This window comes from Melanotaenia boesemani, chromosome 13, assembly GCF_017639745.1.
Source record: "Melanotaenia boesemani isolate fMelBoe1 chromosome 13, fMelBoe1.pri, whole genome shotgun sequence".
Taxonomy (NCBI): Eukaryota; Metazoa; Chordata; class Actinopteri; order Atheriniformes; family Melanotaeniidae; genus Melanotaenia; species Melanotaenia boesemani.
In genome coordinates this window covers 24,074,802-24,097,904 of record NC_055694.1, presented here as the reverse complement: position 1 = coordinate 24,097,904, position 23,103 = coordinate 24,074,802, and the positions used below count along the sequence as shown (strand labels likewise).

At 37.3% G+C, this 23,103-nt stretch overlaps 1 protein-coding gene across 2 annotated transcripts; it reads left to right on the top strand.

Moving 5' to 3' along the window:
• Positions 1-2,486: 2,486 nt before the first annotated feature.
• tmem240a (transmembrane protein 240a) lies at positions 2,487-22,241 on the top strand. 2 transcript variants are annotated; one of them, XM_042005111.1, is made up of 4 exons: positions 2,487-3,254; positions 3,696-3,802; positions 7,438-7,646; positions 20,918-22,241. In XM_042005111.1, exons 2-4 carry the CDS (start codon positions 3,711-3,713, stop codon positions 21,070-21,072), a joined length of 456 nt encoding a protein of 151 aa, XP_041861045.1. In that variant the 5' UTR covers positions 2,487-3,254; positions 3,696-3,710; the 3' UTR covers positions 21,073-22,241. The 2 variants fall into 2 exon arrangements, with proteins under 2 accessions (XP_041861045.1, XP_041861044.1); XM_042005110.1 differs by having other exon boundaries at positions 2,487-3,329.
• The last annotated feature ends 862 nt before the right edge of the window (positions 22,242-23,103 follow it).

The following is a 23,103-nucleotide window of genomic DNA, read 5'->3' as shown; positions in this document are numbered from 1 at the left end:
CATCCATCCATCCATCCATCCATCTATCTCTTTTCATCAGACAATGACTCAGGACAAAGTAGGTGGTTGAGATATAAATTAGTAAGAAATCTTGTCTGTCCAAATCACTCCACCTTCTGCCACTCTAGTAAAACTACTCAACACAGCTCTTGCGATGACTCCACACAGTTGGTGAATATAATGTGGGGGAGGAGTGGGCTGAAAAGCAATAAACAGGATGTTTGCCATGTTTGAAAAAAAGACCCACAGACACACTGAAAAATTGCCTCAAGATGTAAAAATGCATCACAACACAAGTGGAAACAGTGAGACAATTTTATTTCTGAAAACAAGATAACAGAAAGAAATTGTACAAAGCCTGTTGGCACACACAAAAAGAAGCATATATGTGATGTTGGCGCATGGATAAGGATTGTACTAGGTTTACGTGAGTTTTGCTCTCAGATGAACAGATGTAATAGCCTAAAGGCTATTTGTGCATTTGTGCATGTGTAGTCATCAGCATCAGTCACCTGAGTGGAACAGATGCGCAATTTACCAAGAGTGACTAAAAGACATGCACAAGCTGGATGTATGCATGCATGTCTTTGTGTGTGTGTGTGTGTGTGTATCTGTGTTTACTTGTTTTTCCTACATGATGGGAACAAAAATCTGTTTGCCCTAATGGGCACTTCCTGTGGACATGGGACGACAATTTTTTCCAGCTCTTGAGTTCAAAATGAGATTTTAGACTTAGATTTAGGGTCAGGGTTAAAATTAGGTTATGGTAAGGTTAGAGCTGTGGTTTAACAGTCTTTGCAGATCCGGTTCTCGAGGGTCTACTTTCCTGTAGGTTTTATATGTTATCTGTTTTAACACACCTGACTCACATTAAAGGGTCTTTAACAGGCTTGTGCAGAACTTGACAACAAGATATGAAGAGAAGAACTTAATTGTTGGAGAAGGAAAACATCTAAAATGCAGGACAGTGGCCTTTGAAGATCAGCATAGGAAATTAACGATTTATGGTAAAGGTTGGGATACAGGCATTCAATTTTGATTGTTGAAGTTGGGGAACACAATGTGTCATGGTGAGTTTCCACAGTTGTCTGGTGTGTGTGTGTGTGTGTGTGTGTGTGTGTGTGTGTGTGTGTGTGTGTGTGTGTGTGTGTGTGTGTGTGTGTGTGTGTGTGTGTGTGTGTGTGTGTGTGTATGTCATTTAATGGAAGCATATTGGTACAAGTTTCTAAAATTACAAAATTTCTATATGATCATTTCACAGTGTTGAATTCACATTTATTAGTTAGTAGTCAGTTAGTTTTAGATGTGGATGCCACCTAGGTCATCTTATTTTGCTAAACTAATTGACTCTTCAAACTTTAACTTAATTACATATTCAAAAATGGCAACAAAAAGGACAATATAATATTTCTGTTTGTGCAGCTAATTGGATTTTTTTGAGAACACCAATTTCCAACCACATTCTTTACAAACTAGTTTTTAAATTACTTAAATCTGCCCTGTATTTGCAGCTGCACTCATATTTGTTGTTATTGAGATTCCAAGTCCTTTTACCTAAATGTTTACATTACTCCCATTCCACCGCCTGCAGATGTTAATTAGAGGCTGGTACAGCGGTGCCCAGCTTGGCTGCGTTCTTTCATGGGAGCAGGTCGTAGCAGTGGAGCAGTGTGCCTGTGGGTGACAGCAGATGTTTTGCAATTCTGCACCATGCAAGATGAAGTGTTCCTCGAGAAAGAGAATGAATTATTTTGCTACGATGGATTACATTTTGTCATATACAGTAGTTCAGCTAGATTTGAATAGATCATTAGCAAAATAATACAGATTTCATCTTCTTTGTGCAGATATGGGCATGTCAAACTGTTTGAACATTAGACAGTTTGAGAAACTTTAAAATTTCACACCCACATTTCTTGTGGTTTTTATTGTTAATATGTTGAGATTCAAAGCTGATGTTAGGAATAACCTTCTCTGTAAAGGACTGATGGAGTTTTTTCACGGTTATTATGATATTATGGGATCACTATGTGAAGTTAGGAGCCTTTGTTACCATTATAATAACAACTGTGGTTACAGATTTTTAAGTTTCAACATTAGGCTTATCATTATTTCATGGATATTATCATTTTTAATGTATCTGTAAATCAACAAATCAAAATTTGTATTCAAAACACAGAACATAATGGGTTTTTATTTTTTTTATTATTTTTTTTATTCTAATAGCAGAGGTGTAACAACAACAGAAATATAGCAGAAACTGAAGAGTGGCAGAAAATAAATGTGTCCACTGTGTTAAAAGGGGTGACGCAGCTGGAGAAAATAAGGTTAAATAATCACCAAGAGTGCCATGTTTGATGTCCGCTTGGTGAAGCTGCAGGTAGGCTATAAATAATGAAAATATAGCATGGGTCTTTGCCATTAAGGGGGCTTGCAGTTCTTCCTCCTTATACCGCCCACTGCACACATTCTCTGGCATACACGCGCACACGCACTAGAGGTGGGAGTGGATGCTCGTGTAGTTGCTGGAAGCCAGGATGGGATAATCATGCGCGTCTGGCTCCGAGCGTTGGTGCAGCTGCCGTTGCTGGATACGAACCGGACTCGGGGCGCGGTGTGGGTCTAGTTGGTTGACTGGTGCTATTTGGACCTCATGTCGATGGTATCAAGCATTCTGAGAAACACAAGGGCGATGGCCGTGAAAGGAGTTGGTGCAGCTCTCTGAAACATCCAGGCGAGAGAAATCGAGCGTTGTTTTTTTTTTTTTTTTTTTTTTTTTCTGATGGAGGACAGGATTCACCAGCATTGAGCTCAGACCGGCTTTTGGAGGAACTTGGGAAAAGGAGAGAAGATATCAAGGCAATCCCTGGAGGATATCAAATGAGCAATTAATTGGTTTAATTTAGGTAATGATTTTTAAAAAGTCGGATAGAGATAGAAACGCAGCTGGAAGACCGGATCACTTCTGAATTGGTAATTAGAATCGGACTACCTCTGTGGATCGAGCAGCAGCCGCATCCGACCAGCCGGGGTGGGGGGTGGGGGGGATACTTGGATGGAGAGGGCGCAGTGAAGGCTGAGAAGGCGGCTTGCCGTGTGTAGGAGGAGACGGAGGGAGACCGGGCAGTTTGAAGGCACGGTGAGCCAGGAGCGGCGCGGCGGCTCCATGAGCGGCTCCTGCCGGGAGAGAGCGCCCACAGCCCAGCCGGAGCGTCTCCACTGCCGCGGGTAGAACCCCGGGCTACAGGACGGCGGTCAGTTTGGAAGTTTTGATGCATATGATCACAACCACCATGATTTTTATGATTCTTGGTGCTTCAGTTGTAATGGTAAGACATCCTCATCTCCCTCAGCCACAATATGAATTTCTGATCTCCTCACTGAATAGGTCATCAGAAAAATGTCTAATAAACGTATCACTTGCTTCAGAGACACTACAGGCCTATCAATGACATGTGGAAGTGGGTTAGCCTACCTATAATTACCTGCTGTCATGAATAAATAAATAAGTCCGTTTGCAGAAAAGAGTCCCCCTCTTACAGTCGAGAGGATAAGTAGAGGCAATTTTCTGCCTTTATAATTTCATTATTCTTTTTTATACTAAGAATAGCCTAATAAAATAATTTTTTTTGTCAATAGTAGTAGCCAAGCATTTTGCTTGACATGTCCCAGCTTACTGGTATGGTTCTTTGCAGGCGATAGCCTGTTTAATGGACATGAACGCACTACTGGATCGCTTTCACAACTACATCTTACCGCATCTACGAGGGGAGGACCGCGTCTGTCACTGCAACTGTGGAAGGTAAATGCCATCATCTTCTACAATATCCGAGATAAACATGGTGGTGTGTCTTTTCCCATTTTATGTGATGCATTTTCCCCCCCGTCAATTCTTAATAGCCAAAGAGGCCTTGAAGAATTCAGGCGATGAAGCTAGGCAAAGCCAACCTGATATCATCCTGTATACACTCTCACATAGCAACTGATGTTTCCATAGAGGTTTTTCTTATTCGCTCTGACTGATGGTCCGATCTCGCGTTTGATCGTTAGGTGCTTTAGCCTATGCACCGGCTGCAAGGCTTTGCTGCAAATACGAAGGTGTGTGTCGGAGCCATAAATAGGTAATGAACTATGGGCGATATCAGGCCGTTCAAAAACAATCTGAGCATCAAGTGCGCTGTGCGACTCACAGAGACCTACACGATGTAGGAGAGAATATCAAACCAGCTGGGCCAATTGTTAACAAACGAGGGCTGAAGTGAAGGGGTTATAGCTTAAGAAGGGACTGAAGGTATTGGCTGCTCATCAGCCTACCTGCTGCTTGCTCTCACAGTGAGAGCGTGTTTGAAGTGTGGAAAACAGCAGCAAGACACTCATTATTTATAAATGAATTTGGATTTAATTAGAATTATTATGCATTTTCTTTCAGCATTATTCAGTTTATACAGCAGGCAGGACTGTGGGTGTGTAGAGGAAGAAGGAGGCCTCTGTATTGTTTATTATTATTATTATTATTTTTATTATTATTGTTGTTGTTGTTTTTATTTTGGACTTAATTCTTTATAGTGTCATAGTGGATATGGCAACGGTTTTGAAGCAATATTTAAAGTAAGTATTTTTTATATGGGTGCAAACTTTATCCTGATATTGTCCTCAGATATTAGATTCTTACTGACCCATATCCTGCAGGCAACCAGTTCATGTTGGTGCAAGCTGAACAGATTTACATTAAGACTAAACAGTACCATAGTGTGCCTGCTGCAGCGAAGGGCTGATGTGGTAAAATTCATTAGCAGCATTAAGAATCTAGTTGTGCTTTTTCCCTTAGCCTATAAATCCAGATATGGGTCATCATCAATCACATCAGATTATACTTGTTAGAGAGGGAGGATCCTAGTCAAAGTTCGGGAAAGGTCTCACACACACAGACATGAAATGCTAATCAAGTGAGATGGGTTTGATGCATGACTTATTATTTTAGATTTATATTCTCATCCCCTCTTGCTGTTGGTGGAAACATATAGAGGAAAGCTATTTTAATTTGGCTCATCTTTCTTTAATACTAATCTACCAATTAAATGTATTTCCATGCCACTGGACAATATGTTCAGTCAAACCTCTGCTCCTCCTCTTAGTGCTCAGGTTACTGGAACCACACAGTGTCTTTCACTGACCTGGAAACAGAGTCAGTCATCTGTATTCACATAAACAGCAGAAATATGAGATATGTGGATGGAAAGAGGAAAACTTGGGTTTTGCCTGCCCTTCCATCCATGAAGCACAGAGATGTTGGGACGCCTACAGTGTTCACCTTATCAGGCATGAGGACACAGCCACTGTCCTTTTATTTGGCAGTTTACGAAGCTTTGATTTGGAGGGCACTGGATACAGTTGAATTGTTAACAGACAGCCTGGCCTTCAATATTTAACTCAGTATCTGTGAAAATTCCTTAAAGTAGAAAATTGATCTATATGCTGTTGCTTAAGGTTTTCCACCATAAATTCTTGCTGAATAATTGCAATATTACACTAGAAATCAGTGTGCACAAGTGTGCGGCTTACTTAAGAAAGTTTAAATGCATATACAGCATCAAATAATCTGTTATTTTACATCCAGGCGTTTGAGCAAAAGCATTTTTTGTGTCACAGAAAGTTTAGCCTTGCTCTTTGAAACAATGTTTTAGCATTAATGGACCCGAGTGGCTGCTTCACCCAGGTCAGGAAGGTCCAACAATGGAGGTTTGATCCCATCATGGGGCTATATTTCTTAACTAAGATAATCATCTATGAGATTTTTTTTTCTTCTGAACTACTCTAGTGTTGCTGCACAGCATCTCCTAAAGATCTATCAATCATGCTGCATGTTCAGGTTTTCTTTTATTGATGTAGATATTCTGGAGGTAGAAATAATTTCTAGGTGCCAAACAAACGGCGGAAAAATCAACTTCCAAGTCACTTCTAGTGATAGCCACAAAAAGGTCAGAGATTGGATATTAACCACAAAGTTTTGCAAGAGGTTTTATGTGTTTTATTGACAGAAAAATACATTTTTGTTAATAATCAGTTTAACAATACTTAAAAGGGGAAACTATCTTGTTTATTTTAAAGTTAAAACAGCCTGTAAACATGCACGATACACAAACGTATGAAAAAAACAAAAAGAATAGAGATTATGTTCCTAGAGCTGAGAAAAATTGGGACACCTTTGTGTCTGCTGCTTTAATCTTAACGATTCAGACCTCTTCCTCCAAATTCTTCAAACTCAAAGAGATTTTATTCAACATTGCTGCAACAAAATACTTTCATAATCCCTCCTTCAGTCCAAACCTGTTATCAGCGTAATATCCCGAAGGGTGAGCGCACCTGTACTCCCAGCAGTCAGACCTCTCGGCTTCTGCTGTGTTCCTTTACATCAGGGGTGCCCAAATCCAGTCCTCGAGATCTACCATCCTGCAACTTTTAGATCCAACCCTTCTCCAACACACCTGAATCAAATGACTGGCTCGTTGCCAGGCCTCTGCAGAGCTGAATGACATGCAGATGACCTCTGATTCAAGCGTGTTGGAGAAGGGTTGCATCTAAAAGTTGCAGGATGGTAGATCTCGAGGACCGAACTTGGGCACCCCTGCTTTACATGTTTGCCAGGCAACTGTGTTATTTGGTTGACAAAAAGCCCTCATCCCTACCCCAGAGAGCTAGTAATGTAAATAAATAAATAAACAAATAAGGCTTTGATATCAAGTTAAAGTGTTCATTTTACAGTAGTGGAGCATGATGAATGAATGTGTGCATATTCTGGATGATCGCTGACCAGCAAATGCTGCAACATTGTGGGTCATCATGGAGGAAGTTTAGTAGGTGTAATACAACGGAGTGACATATTCCCTCATCTGTGAAATATATAAGATATGAACACACATTTCACAGTAATCATCACTTCAAATTTGTTGGAGGGAAAAAATTGACATTTCTAGAAATCTAATTGGATTAAAGATCCAATTTCAAGTTCAAAAGTTCAAAATGGCATAAAACATATAGACAACTTGTTCAGTGGTTACACTGAGGTGATTTTTTTTATCCTGAAAACTTTTAATTTGCAAGACAGGCTATGAGAGTAATTGAATACTAGCTGAAAAAGTTAACAAAACAAAAGAAAAATGTAGTGGTCGTTCTCTTTTCATGCCATCAGATGCTTCTGCAAATCTAAAATTACAAGTCAACCATAAAATTTTCTGCCTAAAGTGCAGCCTGTGGACACCCAAGGGTCCTTAAGAAGGCTTCAGGGGTTTCCTGCAAAGTGCGGATTAGTGCAATCTTATTAAAATTTAGAATTCTCCTGAGAATCTTCTGAGTTAGAAGGGGTATGTAAAAAATACATACAGTACACACAGTATGTCTGCTACTTCCATCATCTTCCCTTGTCTGTCCTCACTCTAGGCATCATGTCCACTACGTAATCCCATATGACGGGGACCATTCCTTGGTGGACTCCTCAGAGAACTACTTTGTGAGTGACAGTGTGACTAAGCAAGAGATGGACTTGATGCTGGGCCTGCTGTTGGGCTTCTGCATCAGCTGGCTGCTGTTGTGGCTGGACGGAGTCCTACACTGTGCTGTCAGGGCCTGGAGGGCAAGCCGGTACTACGGTAAGCTGCTTGGCTTTTAACTGCTACAGATGCACATGAACTTAACCACAATCTTTAAAACACTGTAAGGTGTGACTTCACTTCTAAATGACAGAAAGCCAAATAGTCTATAAAAGGGTGAAGTACTTCTTTTTAAAGCAAAGCTACTGAATTATGATTTTCACAAAATACTTGGATGCAAAAGAATGTATGTACAGTCGTCCACCGCGTGTCTGCATCTTTTAGTGCTTGCCAAGTTAACACAGCAGTTGGTGGAGCTCTGGAAAATGACCCCGCCCCTCCTCCTCCCATTGCTTGGCCCATTTTTGGCTCTTCTCACCATTTTTTTCTCAGTTTACTGTGACCTCTTGGAAGTCTTCCAGCTATGTGATGATTCAGACACAGGCATATCAGAAGCACCAGTTAAGGCAAAGCCAAATGTAAATGGCTCAAGGATATGTAAATACCTAAAATTATTTCCATCGTTTGCTTTCAGAAAAAAAGCTGGCCAATAGAAAAAAAATCACACTTATTCAACATAAACTTGAAAAACTGATCAGACGTTAGCACTTATTTAAGAGTAGGAAATATGATGATTCATTTTTCTCCCCTGTCTTAAATTGCTGACTAACACTGAATTCCCCACAGAAATGAACTTCCATGCACCATTTTTACATTAGATTAAATGGCATACATTAGTATAATCGCTGAACTATATTGCTGTGCCTTGGTAGGTCATTTAGTAGAAGCCCATGAGCCAAAATGTTGAGTTAGCATTGAACAGAACAGAAAAGCTTATGCCCTTGTGACAGCTGATGCCAACTAAAATAAACCTCCTCAGCAGGTTTTGTTAGAATCAAATTTCTGCTTTAGTTTTAATTAAATATCAAACATTTAGTATTTTAAGCTTGGTCAAATGGAATACCTCTGCTTCATGTGTAGGAGAATTTAAGTCTCTAGTAATCTCTTTCGAGATGATGATGCTACAGCCAAACAGAAAAGCAAGAGAAACGGAAGGAAATAATTGAGATATGCAACCTTTAATTAAAATTAAACTTAACTGGGAAGAATAACAAACCATCTTCCAGGGTGCAAAGGAGCAAAGTGGTTATTTCATGTCTGGGGGTGTATTGTGAATATAATAATAAATAAAAAAGGATAATTCTGAAGATAAAGGCAGTTATGATGATGAATCTTAAAAAGGATGTGAACTTGGGAAAGCTATGATGCATGACTTTAACAGAAGAGGTGCCGACACTGTCTCCCATGGTGATGAGAAAGCCTTGGGAACGACTCAGATTGCTCTGAGAAAGAATCTCTTGCAGTAATCAGGCTCACATGGGGTTAACCAACGATGCGAATAAGCTTCCTTAAGATTTTAAAATCAGTTCTAAGATCGACATGTTGGCTGTGAAGAGAGGCTGGGATTTAAGTAATGTTATCACTGCTTTGGGAGAGTATTATTAGTCCAGTTTTTTAAGCCACTGTATTAGTGTGCTGATTTTTATCCTACAATGACTGCAGAAGCATCACAGCAATCAAGCCAACAGTTATAGTGTTAGCTGAAGAGATGTGACATTATTCAGGAATAATCTGTTTAATTGGACTTGTCTGTGTTAAAAAAAGGGGGAAATCATACAGTAATAAAAATATATATATATATATATTTATATAAAACTTCGCATAAAATAAAAAGCTTTAAAGGGGATTTCTCAATGATTAAATAACTCAGTCAATGGCCAAACAGAAAGAATTCATATTAGTACCTTTGGTGTCTCATCTTTGATGAGTCTCTGCTTGTTCGTGGCAGTCTCAGCATTTGATCAGAAAATAGCTGCACAATTTAATTTACTTAAAAAAAACAAGAAAAACTAAACAAACAAAACAACTACAAAATAAAAACAAGTGTTTTAATACACATTATCACTCTGCAGAACATCTGGTTGCCATATTGAAAAGACATCACCTATGTCTTACCAGAAAGCAAGTAATACATACATTTGTGAACTTCGTGGGTGAGAATGCTAGAGAAAGGTAAAGTACAGTGAGTGGGAGGAAGTGAAAAGTACAATCACTCTTGAACACCATGCGGGATGAATCTCTTCTATTATGTTACATGAAAGCAGTGTCACACAGGCCTGTGGTTTAGTGTCCTCCTTCTTCCTTCTGATAAACGTTTTCAGCCAAACAAACACTGACAAGACACGGAAAGTGGATGTTATCATCTTGGAACACGTATCGAAAAGCAGGACTTCAGCGAGCTAATGGAAAGAAATTTAAGATATATCAATATAGGGAACAGAGAAAGGAAGATAAGTCATTGTATTCATCTGCATTTCTGCCACTGCTCATCTTCATGTCATGACAATAGCATAACGTCAATTGGCATAAAAAAAATTTATTTATATTTTGAAGAAGTGGTTTACTGGTGGTTTTATAGTATTTACAAATATATAAAAAACAAAATGAAGAAATGTAATGTAAAAAAAGGAAGAGGGGAAAAAAGGACAAAAAAACTAAAAGAAAAAGACTGGAATAAAATAAACTACAATTAAATATTAAATGAATGAATAACATTAAACTAATAACATTAAATGATGAATAAACAATATAAAAATAAATATATAAATAAAATGTAATTTTACGAAATGGATAAATTGTTTAAAAATAAAATAAAAATAAATAAATAAAATAAATAAGATAAAATAAATAAATAAATAAAAAATACCAGAAGTGGTTTGTCACAAATTTGCAACACTAGGCATCAAGTGGCTAAAAAAAGAAAAAAAGAAAAAAAAAATCAAACTAAAACTACAAACAAAAACAAAACCCTGTAAATGATATATTAGAAATCAAGAAAAAGTCATATTGTGTTTTATGAAAGTAAAGCTTTATTGGAATAGTTTCATGTGTTGGAAGGAGCCATACTAGCTCTTTTCCATGGTCCTGTGCTACTTTAAGTCCATAAAAAATGGGACATTTGAGTCTTATATGGGTTGTCAAATCACCATCATCTTACTCAGGGATGAATAGCAGTTGTACAAAAGCTTACATGAACAAGCCTGGTAGCTGTCATGTACCAGTAATGTCACATTTATGTTAATATCAATAATTTTGACAGCACTAACATGAAAACAAACGTAAAGTTAAAACAGTTCTGTTATGATACATTTCTAAGCTGGCATGTTTAAAAATGTCTAGGTTTACATCAATGAGCCCTCTTTATTTTCAAGATACAAAATAGTTAAAACCCATTTGAATTTAATTTACTTAAAAAGACAATCATTCTGTTCTAAATAAGTGTGTTAAGCATCAATACCAAAAATCTGAAATCAAAATCTATCATTTTCAGTATTCTAATTGGCGAGCAGAGATATTCCTGCTTTGCTTGCTAATACACCAGGTCCCAGTTGTTCTTCCTGTACAGACCTCTCCTCAGGTTGGAGGTGGAGCGCTGCTGATTTACACCAGCTCACCAGACGCCACAAAATAAAAAGAAAGGCTGCCCTCCATTTGGTCAGGAAGCTTATCAGCCACTAACAAGGTCAGGAATCCTTTTTAAAGTGGAGGGAAGGCAACATACAAGGTGGCTGGTATGATGTTGAATCAATATCCATCAATTGGTTAATCCATCAAGTGCCAGTACCTTTTCCACATGAGTTCAGCCAAGATGAGGCATCTGAAATAAGTCTGTGTTATTTACACAGCTATTAGCACATGTAACGTGTTCCTGTTGCTAGTGGAGACCATTCCTCACCTGCACAAACCAGAAATACATAAGCCAGTAGAAATGTTTAGCAACCCTGAATTAGACAAGATATCTTGAAAATTACCTGTAAGTAAAACCAAATTTGCATAATCAGATTATTTTAAAGTTGCTGAATAAAAATCTGCAGGCATACAGGTGACTGTACAGTGGACACAATTATTGTTATACCTCTAATTAACACCATTAGAAACAAACAAGACTCACCTGTGCTTAATTTTCAAATAAACGAATAAATGGTGGTTTCACTCACAAATGAATGTTTTCTGTTTATTTTACCAAATGAACACTAGACAGCTGTCAGAGAGTATCCTGAATACTATTACTAAGCTGCAGAGCAATAGTCTAGATCCTAAAATCCCTGTTCATTAACAGCTTGTGATGTTTTCAAGATGTCTGACAGTCATAAAACTCTTGAGCAACATTCAGGGTGTTGTTTTGAGATAAAGCACAAGAGCAAAAGTTAGTGAAGATTGTGGGGAAATAATCTCTAGAGCTTTTCACTGATATGACACCATCTGGTGTTGTCATTTCAGCCTTTATCTATACCACTATGAAACTATTTACATTATTTTCTATTTACAGAGAAAATCAAAGTAAAGATCCTTGGAAAAGCAATGCATCAGTTTGTGAGCATCTAGGTGCACATATGTTCAAGAAAACAAATTGTAAAACATGGCACATTTCTTGTGCACGGTTGAGATGAAGTGCTGATGTTTCCACTTGCACTGTTGCAGGAATGTAACCACTGTTACACACTGGGTAAATTATTATTTTATTTCCCAGTTTTACATCTAAGCTATCTTTCCTCATTTTTCTTATTTTTTTCAGTCATTTCTTTTTACTGTGAGCTCTTCGAATGGTCAAATTTTTGTATAAATTTTCCATTTACAGTCAGACCCAATGACTCTGGACGCCCACTCTAGATTAAACTGATTTTAGTGGAGGTTGGATGTGAGATGTCAGACAGAAAAGCAGAAATAACATGTTGGAACAACTCAAGCAATCTGAAACATTCGGTGCTGGAAACTCAACCTGAAACTATAGATCTCTTTAAATTATGCCTTCTCACTTAGGCCTTTTTATGAGGGTAAAAAAAAAAGAAAAGAAATATCCTTGGACTTTGTTTAGTCTGTTTTGACCTTGCAGAGACCCTCCAAATATTTCAACTCCCTGGGAAAGCTCATGAGATCAAAATATTGTTTAAGACTGGCACTATTGCAATAAGGTGTGTAGATCGGCATAGTATATTTTGAAAACCTTAAAGGAGAATTCCTGCAAATGCGAGGGATCTTCACTACATAGCTGTGGACGAGTGCCAACAAACATTAGCAGACAAGTGAAAGGGACTCTGAAATACTTCAGGAAATATCAGGGAAGAGTAAAGAGGACGATTGTGTCTGGAGTGCATATTGTGTTTTTGTGTAAATGTGTTTTGTTTTTATTTTACAAAATGATAACCTTTATAAATGCAGCTTCTCTCATATTTAAAGATATTTAAATATCTGCCCATTCAATTCAAGGGTGCCAACAACGTAAACAATGTCTGTAGGTCTAATAGCAAATAAAACTAAGAAGATAGTTTGTCTGAGAAAAGTCCACTGATTGAACTCTTTTAGTGGTTAGCATTGTCATGGTATGAATAAATGGATGAATAAATAAATTAGTAAATAAAGCCAGTGTAAACATTTATGCATTAGCTCAATCTGGATGTTTGAATGATTTTCACATTGTACTGTTCCTACTGCAGATGAGAAATATTGTAAAATAACTACTGAAGGGGCTGAAAATTTGTCGACTAGCGCAAAAAATCTTTCCAAGCTCTTATATTTATTTTAAATGAACATGCTTATGGCGTGATGATAAATATTTATATGACTACACTCTCAATGAACAATGTTTCAAAGTAGACCTGAATTACAGAGAGTAAAATATTTCATTCTCACTATCTGATGTCCTGTATTTAATGCTACATTCCTAAAAATTGTGTTTAAACCCAATTGATTGTAATAGTTGCTTCTTCATTTCCCGTCTCATGTCTCTGAAATATGTTTAATTTCTCTTCCTGTCTTCTAGCAGATGGATGCATGTTGTGTTAGAAAAAAAAGAAAGAATGGGGTAGATTTAATGAGGCAGAACATGTGGTGTATTGTTCACCAACACCATTCAGCATATGTGATTGTTGTGAAGACACAAGCAAGGAAATAAAAAGCTGAGCAGCTATTAGACACACATGTGAAATCCTTCACTACCTGACAGCAAGATGCCCGCTGATGAGCCGAGTATTAGCATCCTGGGTCGTAGTGTTTTAATTTCTGCATGGTCACTGTGGTTTCTCAGGTTTTTCCCTTTCTGCCATGATCAAAATCAAGTAGGAAAACAGTAATGAACCTTTAGTATGCCAATCACACACGTCAGTTTAATTTAAAAAATCTGAATATTGGAGCAAAGTTGTTAAATAAACTGGATTTCTACTTTACCACTCAGTATCGGAGCATCCTTGCAATGTGGAGGTGGCCTGGATCTTCAGTTTGAAGTATAAAGTAGGTGATATGTGACCTGGATACTGGGTACGGCATGGAAAATATCCTCAGGCAGTATAGGGGAACGTATCAAGCCAAAGAATGACAGTTATTGTTATTACATAGAAGGCATTTTAAAGTGCACTATTAATTAAATATTAGATCAAATATATCATGCAGTATTTGGATTTTACAATCTGCTCTGATAAAAAGGAGGTTTATTCATTTAGGGTTTGATGTTTGATAGTGTGGAAGATTTTGCAGAAAAGGGATAACGGTGTTTTCATACGTTTTCATAAACATGGAAAACACCCACAGAGGCGGGAACATCCATATTCATAGCAACATTTATAGATTCAGGATATAGATTTCTTTCTATTTTTTCTTTCTTTTTTTTTTTTTTTGCACTCAGAGGGAATGCCCCTCATTTCTGTGTGTGTGCTTAGGTGTTCGTGAGTGTCGCTGTGACGTCAGTGCTGGGTCAGACTCGTTTAGCTTCCCTGAGATGAAGAGTGAAGGTGAGGTTGACAGAGCATAGAAGAGTGTGTGTGGGAGTAGGATGGAGATGCTGTCACATCTCTACCCCCACTTACACACATATACACACACCCTCTCTCCTCTAAAGCTATAAATAGAACAAGAGAGCAGCTGGAATGGCAAGTGAAAAACACACGCGCACACACACACGAATACACGTAGTGCATTGAGATGCACATTGATTCCTACTGCTTTTTTTCTTCTCCTAATTCCATCTCTCGCTCCTCCTTCTCCCCCTCCCTCCTCATTTATTAAATCTACTCCTGGCCATTTCCTTTACAATGCTTCCTGCTGCAGCAAGATTTTTTTTTCTCTTATCACCAATTTCTGTTAATATCTGATACCAGAGTCTCTTCTGCTAAGATACCGGGGGAAAGAAAACACAAGAACTATCTCAAAAATTGAGAAAATGATGACTCTGCATTCAGCAGTAACACCCTCTGGCTTCCTTCTGCTCTAAAATAGCATAACAATTGCATCTTTGCCTTCCACTTTAGCTTGCATTATTATTCCTCCTGACTCTATCTCCATCTCAATCCTTTTATTTAAATGAGAGAAACCTGTCTTCATTGCCCCTTTTCCTTTGGATACCCTTCAGAACAGTCCTTGTGGACAGCATACCCATTCACAGCTATAAATAACTCACTCTGTCTCTTTCTTTTTTTTCCTCTCTTCCTCCTCACCTCCATCCAACACCTCACCCCCACTCTTACCACCGCCACCACACTCTCTCTCTTCTTGCTCATCCTCTAGCACGGCCATTTGCTTCTGGGTTTGGTGTCATGGGCTCTCCCCTTCTTTCCCCCTCTTTGTCTCTGAGGACCTCACTCCGCTTCACTGGTTCCAGTTTATAACCTGACAAACCAGAATCTATGCTCTGCCATTCCCCTCTTCACATTATGCACCTCAAAGTCATGGGTTTTGACTTTCTATAGTAAAACCCAGCATTGTGGTGGCTAAATGGTCTTAAATTCTCTTCATTTTGACTGTTGGTAAATAATGCACACAGTCACGAGCAGCTTCCCAAACACAAATGAGAGGCCATTGCCAGTGCACTTGATGCCATTTATCATCCTCATCCAATATTTCAATGTTCCAGTATTTTATCTCTCTTCAGTCACTCTTCCCTCACTGTAAAACAACCCGTACTTACCAGAATTAGAAGTTACAGCTGTGATAAAGCCAGCAGTGACAAGACATATGAAGCATCAGCCTTTCTTCTCTGTGGACTGCATGGGGCTCATAACTCACTTTAATGTAGCTCACCATGAACTAAAAAAAAACCCTAGTTGGATATTATTGTCTTTTTTGTTTGTATGTTTTTGTTCTTTTTTTTTTAAATCCAACTCATTTGATCTATCTGAGCTTTATAATTATATTTCAGTGATATGCAAAAGCACATGTTTCACATTTTATCAAACTGAACTGTTGAAGGTCTGCTATGATTGGCCAAAACTGGTTGTGTGCAGGCAGCTTTTTATTTTATTTGATACTTGCAAATGAGCCAGCAAGCAGTCATTTTGAGTTTGGCTTACATAGTGATGTAGATCAGTGGTTCCCAACCTATTTTCTTTTAGGACCGCCTTAATATAACTACCAAAAAACCTTGTACCCTCACACCCACCCCATGCTAAAACCATGCTTGGCTTTATGCCTTATCAGCTAACTCCTCACCACAAATTATGCATTCTGTAGTCCTTTTCTGTCCTCCGATTAAATCAAAGTTAAGGTAACTATCAACATACAGCCCTACTTAAAATAATAATAATAAAAAAATCATCTGCTTTGGGACATTTTTTAGACATGTTTCATAAATGAAATGGTGGAGAAAAAAATCCAGATGACCAGGACAGACTTGAGCTCCACTACCACAGGTCCACTAGCTACCTGACCTCACTAAACCACACAGGATGGAATGAAAACTGATTGGATGCACACCGTATGGCCTCTAAAATGGCTTTTTAAAAATTATTCTTTACTAAGGGTATATGTTTGAAAATATTGTTGTATTGCAGATGACCCTCATTTATTTGCTTTAGGGCCTGATTTCAAAAGTTATTGTTTGAGGATCCCAAAACTCTGTAAATGTCTCTGTGTGGACATGGTCTTAATTTTAACAATCACACAGGCTCTGTATAGTCAAAACCTTGCAGACCCCTTGTTCTCTCTGGGGGCCCCCTTGGGTGGTGATGTAGTTATTATCCCCATCTGTGCTCTATAAAATTGCACATTTTGTAGTTTTTGTTTGAATGTTAGTTTTTTTGTGTTTGTTTTTTTCCCCTTTTTTCTTTTTCTTGTTAATGTTTGCACTAAGAAAAAAGCAAGAGAAAATATTTCTTTGCTTTTTTTTCATTTGGACAAAAATAATATAATGATTACTTTTTTAACAAATCACTGAGATAAAGGTGAATAATATAATAACAATAGTGAAATATTCATAACTTGAAACAGTAATGGGAAAACGAAGCACTTACTTTTGACATTATATACACAAACAAAGTGATCGAGATGACTCGAAAAGGTTTACTTCCACAAAATTTTTAAGATTTAATATAATCACTGAAAATTTGTTCTACCAAACAGCAGAGTAGGCAGTTAAATGGTTTAATGCATCCTTAAGTTCTTGAGCGCCATCACCCAGCTGAGCCAAGCAGCTACCAGACCCAGTCCTTGCAGCTTGTACAGACTTCTTATCTCATCATTTTATCGTCATTGACTAAACGCAGCTGTACGGCTGCAACCCACAAGTAGTCAAAACTGATTTCTTACATTTTTTGTATTGAACATAGTAGAAACCTTCTGAGACTCCTCAGCCATTACACTGATAGATGCTGCTCTTTGAGGTGGTGTATAGGTGCTGTCTTGTAGCACGCATAAAGCATCTTATAGACATGTTAAAAATGTTAACCTGAGTTTTAGTGGAGGGGGACTTGATAAAGAAAGTTTGGGCTACAAGGAGGTGTGTAAGGCAGTTTAGGTACAATATTTCCTGTTATCAACAAGTCCACCAACTAAAATGGTCACATCAGATGTTTGTTCATACTATTCAATACAACCCATAATTTCATACAGTAAAATAGTTTCCTTATAAGTGGCATGAAGAAAATACACCTCATATAGATGTTTCCACATCAGCACTGATTTAATTTTCAGGTGTAGCATTAACGGAGTCACAAAGGCGGAAGAAAGGGGCATTCAAGCATTTTGGGCATGTTTCAGGGCCAACATAGGATACTGGGGTTTGTGTGGAGTTGTGTTCCATAAATAACATAAAACATCACTTAAACACTGTTGTCATGTCCTTGTTGTGTTTTGGACAATAACATTTCTTTGTTATGGTTATAAAAATGAAATGGTTGGGGCTAAAATACATTCTTTTTACGATGCTTTCACAATCCACGTTATTGCTCTTTTGACCACAAGAGTTCATATTTTTCACCGTTAATTAGAGGACATGTTGGCCTGCATGGATACATATAATATATGTATTTCCTGTATTTTTGTAACACTTATTTACAAAAGAGGAATATGGAGTATAAACTGGATCATATTCTATACAATTGACATAAGCAGAAAAACAGCAAAGTAACAATAGAAGAGCAAATCTACAATTAACATCCACATTTGTACTGAGAGCCAGTACATAACAGGCTCTAAATTGATGCATATTGCAGGACACATTTAGGAAATATCTCATTTAGACTCATTCACTTTGAAAAGACAGTATACAGTTCATGAAATCAGTCCTCTGTGTTGCTGGATGTTAAGTCTTCTCTGCCTCTAACTGGATTTTGAGACAAATAACCAGACTAAGAAGGATTTTACTGTATTGTGTGTTTCTGTCCCACAACTGTGTCATCTAGCTACTTGGCTTTGGTCTTTGTAAGCCTGTATTTCATATTTCTTTTCTCCTATCTGCACAGCACAAGAGGGGAAATGTTGCTTTTACAGCCAAAATAAGCTTTTTTTCAAGGATATTTTTGATACAGATTTAAGTAGGCAAGCACAGAGAACGTCACTATCATGTCTGTAACATGTGGGGATAAAAATTCCACAGAAGTGTAATCAGCATCATTTTAGTTGCACTGAAATATTGGCATAATCTTGTTATTGTGTGCTTAAAATGTCCAGGCTTGGTGTGACAATGACATTGTTGTTCGAGGCATACAGCCCGTGTGATCTGCTTCCTCAGGCTGATACTAGCTGGAGACCTTTGCTGCAAAGTATCTCCTTTGATTTCTTTCCATGACGTTCCTCTGAATCTGTATCTGTATATCTGAAGTCAAACATTTTCAGGGCTGTAGCATCACAGCCTGTTAATGCTGTGCTGATCTGGGATGTGGATGTAGATTAGAGAAGCTTCTTGCTGAAGATGCCAAATTCTTCTATAAGTTATATAGAAATAAGACATGAATAATGTATTCAAAAAAAGAAAAAGGGACAGGTGGAACTGTGCAAATCGAAAGCTTTTAGATTTTAGCTTTTAGTTATTTTTACCACCAAAACCTTTAGAAAATCTAAAGTAAAAAGTAAAAATCTCAATAATCAATCAAACTAAAAATATTCTTCATTCTGAAGCAAATGCAGTATCTAAACTTTGATTTCAGCCAAAAGTGTGTTTCCTAAGGGTCAATTACAAGTTAGAAAAGTGACAAAGCATTCAAATCCTTTATTTCAGTAAAAAATAAAAAAAAAGACAAAGAAATCCATCATAGGCAAATGAAAAGTTCTACTTAAAAGTAACTCTTGTGGTAGTGAAATAACATTTTTCATGGATTGTCATTCTTGTTGCTTATATCTATTTTCATCCACATCGAGTTTGTACCTGACACAGAAAAATTTGCTATACAAATGAATTTGCCTTGACGTTTTGTATTTTGAAATATAATGAGAGTCTTTATAGAGAAACAAGCATGGCTGGAGAGGAGGAAGTTTGAATTGTTCATAGACAGAACAAAACTGAAAGGTTGTGAGATGATTAATGGTAAAGAAAGAAATATTATTGGATTTATTCAAATGAAACTATTTAATAATGCAGGAGCCATTACCACACAGTTCACATTTGACCACATGTCTCTCAGATTTTTGTAAAACATGAAAAGTTGAAAACTTAGGGAACACACTGGTTTCACCATTTAGCAATATATTGTTTTTATAAGCATTTATCTTTAAGTTATATTGGAGTATATTTATATAGGGATTTTGGTATAGACTGATTTCAGCTTGTTGACTTCAAATAGGCCTGTAAGCCTTTGGTTACAAAAAAATAAAGTGTTTGGCTATTTAGGCTCTGGAATCTCATTACGTTGGCCATGATTTAACAGGAAAATACAACCTTACATGTTGTTTTCTTATTTTTCATTTTACATAAGTGATCTTTGTTGTAAAATGTTAAAATGAAGGTTTTATGATTTGAATGAAAGAAGGTCTGCCTAATGAACTAATAAATGTTTATATGTCTTTTCTATAATACATATCTTATTGGTTCCCTGGCAGTAAAGGAAAAAAAAATAGATATCTAACTATCAAGTTATTGTCCTTGATTGATTAAAAATACATAAAACATAAAAACAAAAATAGAAATAAAAAGAAAACCAAAGCATGAAGTTATATTATCCCACCCTGGTAACTCACAACAATTTTTAGTCATTATAAAATAATCACAATCATCATTAACTACTAGGCATTACATAATCATATATTAAAATAATAGTAGTAATAACAATATGCAGTATATACAATCTATATCTCCATATAGAATACAAGTCTGTCATGGAATTATACAATAATAAATACAATAATAATAATAATGGTAAAATTAAGGTAATATTAAAAGTGATTCCAATATCAATATATGTTATCATGTTTATATAATTTATAAGTTTACAGGTATTAGTTACAATGATGGAGTTATGCAGTAGTAACAACAACAACAACAACAATAATAATAATAATAATACAAACTCAGTCTATATAATACTTCATTCTATATCATTTCTGTACTGTTCTAGTACCGTATTTTAATACATCAATTGTATATGTGAATACGTGGACATTATTAACTTCCCAGAATTTGCCCATCTAAATATCCTAATTCATAACTAAAGCTACCAAATAAATGTAATGGAGTAGAAAGTACTATTATTTCTCTCTGAAATGTAGTGCATTGGAAATAAAAAGTATATTTTAGTTTAAATATTCAAGTATCTCAAAACTGTACTTTAGAAATTTAATTGCATGAATATTAAAGCAGTTCTTTCATTTTGATGCCCTAATTTGTTGTGACAATTACTCAAATTATGTGTTTATTGCCTTTAACACTCCAGTTTACATTAAACATCAGTGGTGCATGTCCTATAATCATTTTCTGACACAATAATATAGTTACCCTGTGATTCCAAATCACAAAATGTAACTATTAAATCGATCTTCTCAAACCTCTGTTGTTTGTCGTCTTCTTCCTTCAGATACTCCATCCTGGTCATGGCTGCCACAGTTCTGCAACCTTCGAGACCTCCGTCGTCGAGCCCAGCTCAGACAGCTGGAAGACTCCAGCGGCAACATGGTCCACATCAAGCAGAAGCTCTACCACAATGGCCACCCTAGTCCCCGACACCTCTAACTCCAAAGTTTAAAAATAAAAATTAAAAAAGAAAGATAAAAACAGAACAAAAATTTTAAAAAAGGAAAAATGTCCCATTTCCCCTAAACTCTCCTCTTCTCTCCCCTCTAAACCACTGCAACCTTGCATTCCAAACTGCCCCATGGTTGCCTCAGAGACCCTGGAAAACTGCCCTCAAACTGTTCATAAGATGGTCCTTTCAACCCCCTTCCAGCAGGATTTTCTTATGACTAAACTGGTCCCTGTCAGCACTTAAAAAATGGAGCGAGATGATGATTATTTGTTTCCACTAAAATCTTGTCTTAAGTCCATGTCAACCATTGTGGGAGGAAGAATTAAAAAAAAAAAAAAAAAAACATTTTTAAGGGTGTTTTTCTGTATAGAAACATTTTCTGTGTTCATTGTTAAACTTGGCATGCTCTTTTAGAACAGGGTAAGATGTGGGCAGTGTATGGAATGGGGAGGCAAGATGTTTTTTTTCTTTATCGGGTGGGATGGGGGTATTTGATGGCATAGAAAGGGGCAAACGAGACAGGTGGGTGGGTGGGTGGGTTTTGTGATGGTTAGACTGCTGCTTCTGTAAATAGTTATAAATACAGGAAAGTGGGATTTAACAGTCTTTCAAAATGGGTTGCTTGGGGGGGCTGTGTGAGTCATTTATCGATAGAAAACTGAATAATGGACTATCTGGGTCAAGATTATAGGGAAGGAACAGAAAGACGACGAGTCTGTTTGAAAAATGGATGTGAAACTATGTGATTTCTGCTAAAACACAGATTAATTAGCTTTGTTACTTAGTGAATTAACTGAATGTATTAATTTTTCCTGTAAATATGTGAGGGGGAGGGGAGTGTGTATGGTTTTGGTTGGGGTTCTCTTTGCTAAACTATCATTGTTTAGTAGACAAGTGGAGAAAAATAAATGCCAGCCAAGATGAGTCAGTGAACACACACACACACACACACACACACCCATTCATGTTCCCCACACTGTGCTCCACAGCACAGTTCAATTTTCTTTATCCTATTCCCTCACACTTATCAGGAGCAACCAGCCTATCAGCAGAGGGAACCCTCACCCAGCCCCCCCTCGCCCTCTCTGTCCAGACATTGCTGTTGTGAGGATGAAATGTCTGTTTTATTAAAAGTGCCATTGAAGCACAACAGTGACCCCTGATGTTTGATTGTGTCATTCCAGTCGTATGAGAACGTATTTTCATAGTGAGAGGTTATTTCAGAGCACTGATTACGCAGAAGGTCCTGCTGATGACCTCGTTTGGTTTATTGAAATTCCAGCAGAAATTCTGAAGAGCACTGAATAAAAACACTTGTAAAGTGACAGACGTTGCCAACGACACTTCCGTGGATCTAAGAAAAGCCCTCCAATGTTATCCAGTGGCACATAATGATATGTTCCAGGGGCAGCAAGGGCATTTAAAAGAATAGCTCTAACTCGGTTAAGTATGCTTTGGGAAATAAGTATAGCTCAGGTATCACACTGGGTCAGAACTTCTGTTACAGATGAAACACAAAATGAGCTACAAAATGCAAAGTTAAAGATAAAAAATTTGAAAACAGATGTGTTATCTTCTACTTTCATTTTGTTGAATTTTAGATGAGGAGAGCAAATAGTTCTGGGCTTTCAGTCCTTATTTACATCGTTTCAGCTATGGTAATCTGAAAATCATTCTAAACAATTTAGAGTCTTTGAGATGAAAAGTTTGATCTTCAACAAGAGGTGGACCCTTTTGCGGAAGTGAGTGAAAAAAGCAAGTGAAGCAGATTTATTGAAAACCATAAACAAAAGATTTGAGGTAGAGTAAGTTGTCGATGCCGTAGCATTGGACTGGAGGTGAGTAATTCAGGGATGAGAGATGAACGCTGGAAAGAAAGTCTGTACGTCAGCACCAGGTATGTTGATATTTCATACTGTGTAGATAGAAGTTATTTGTCTCGCTAGATGGATCTAAACAGTGTTACTGACTGGAGGTAGCAGGTGCGGCTGTTTTTCCTTGCTTCCCCAGGTGTGGTG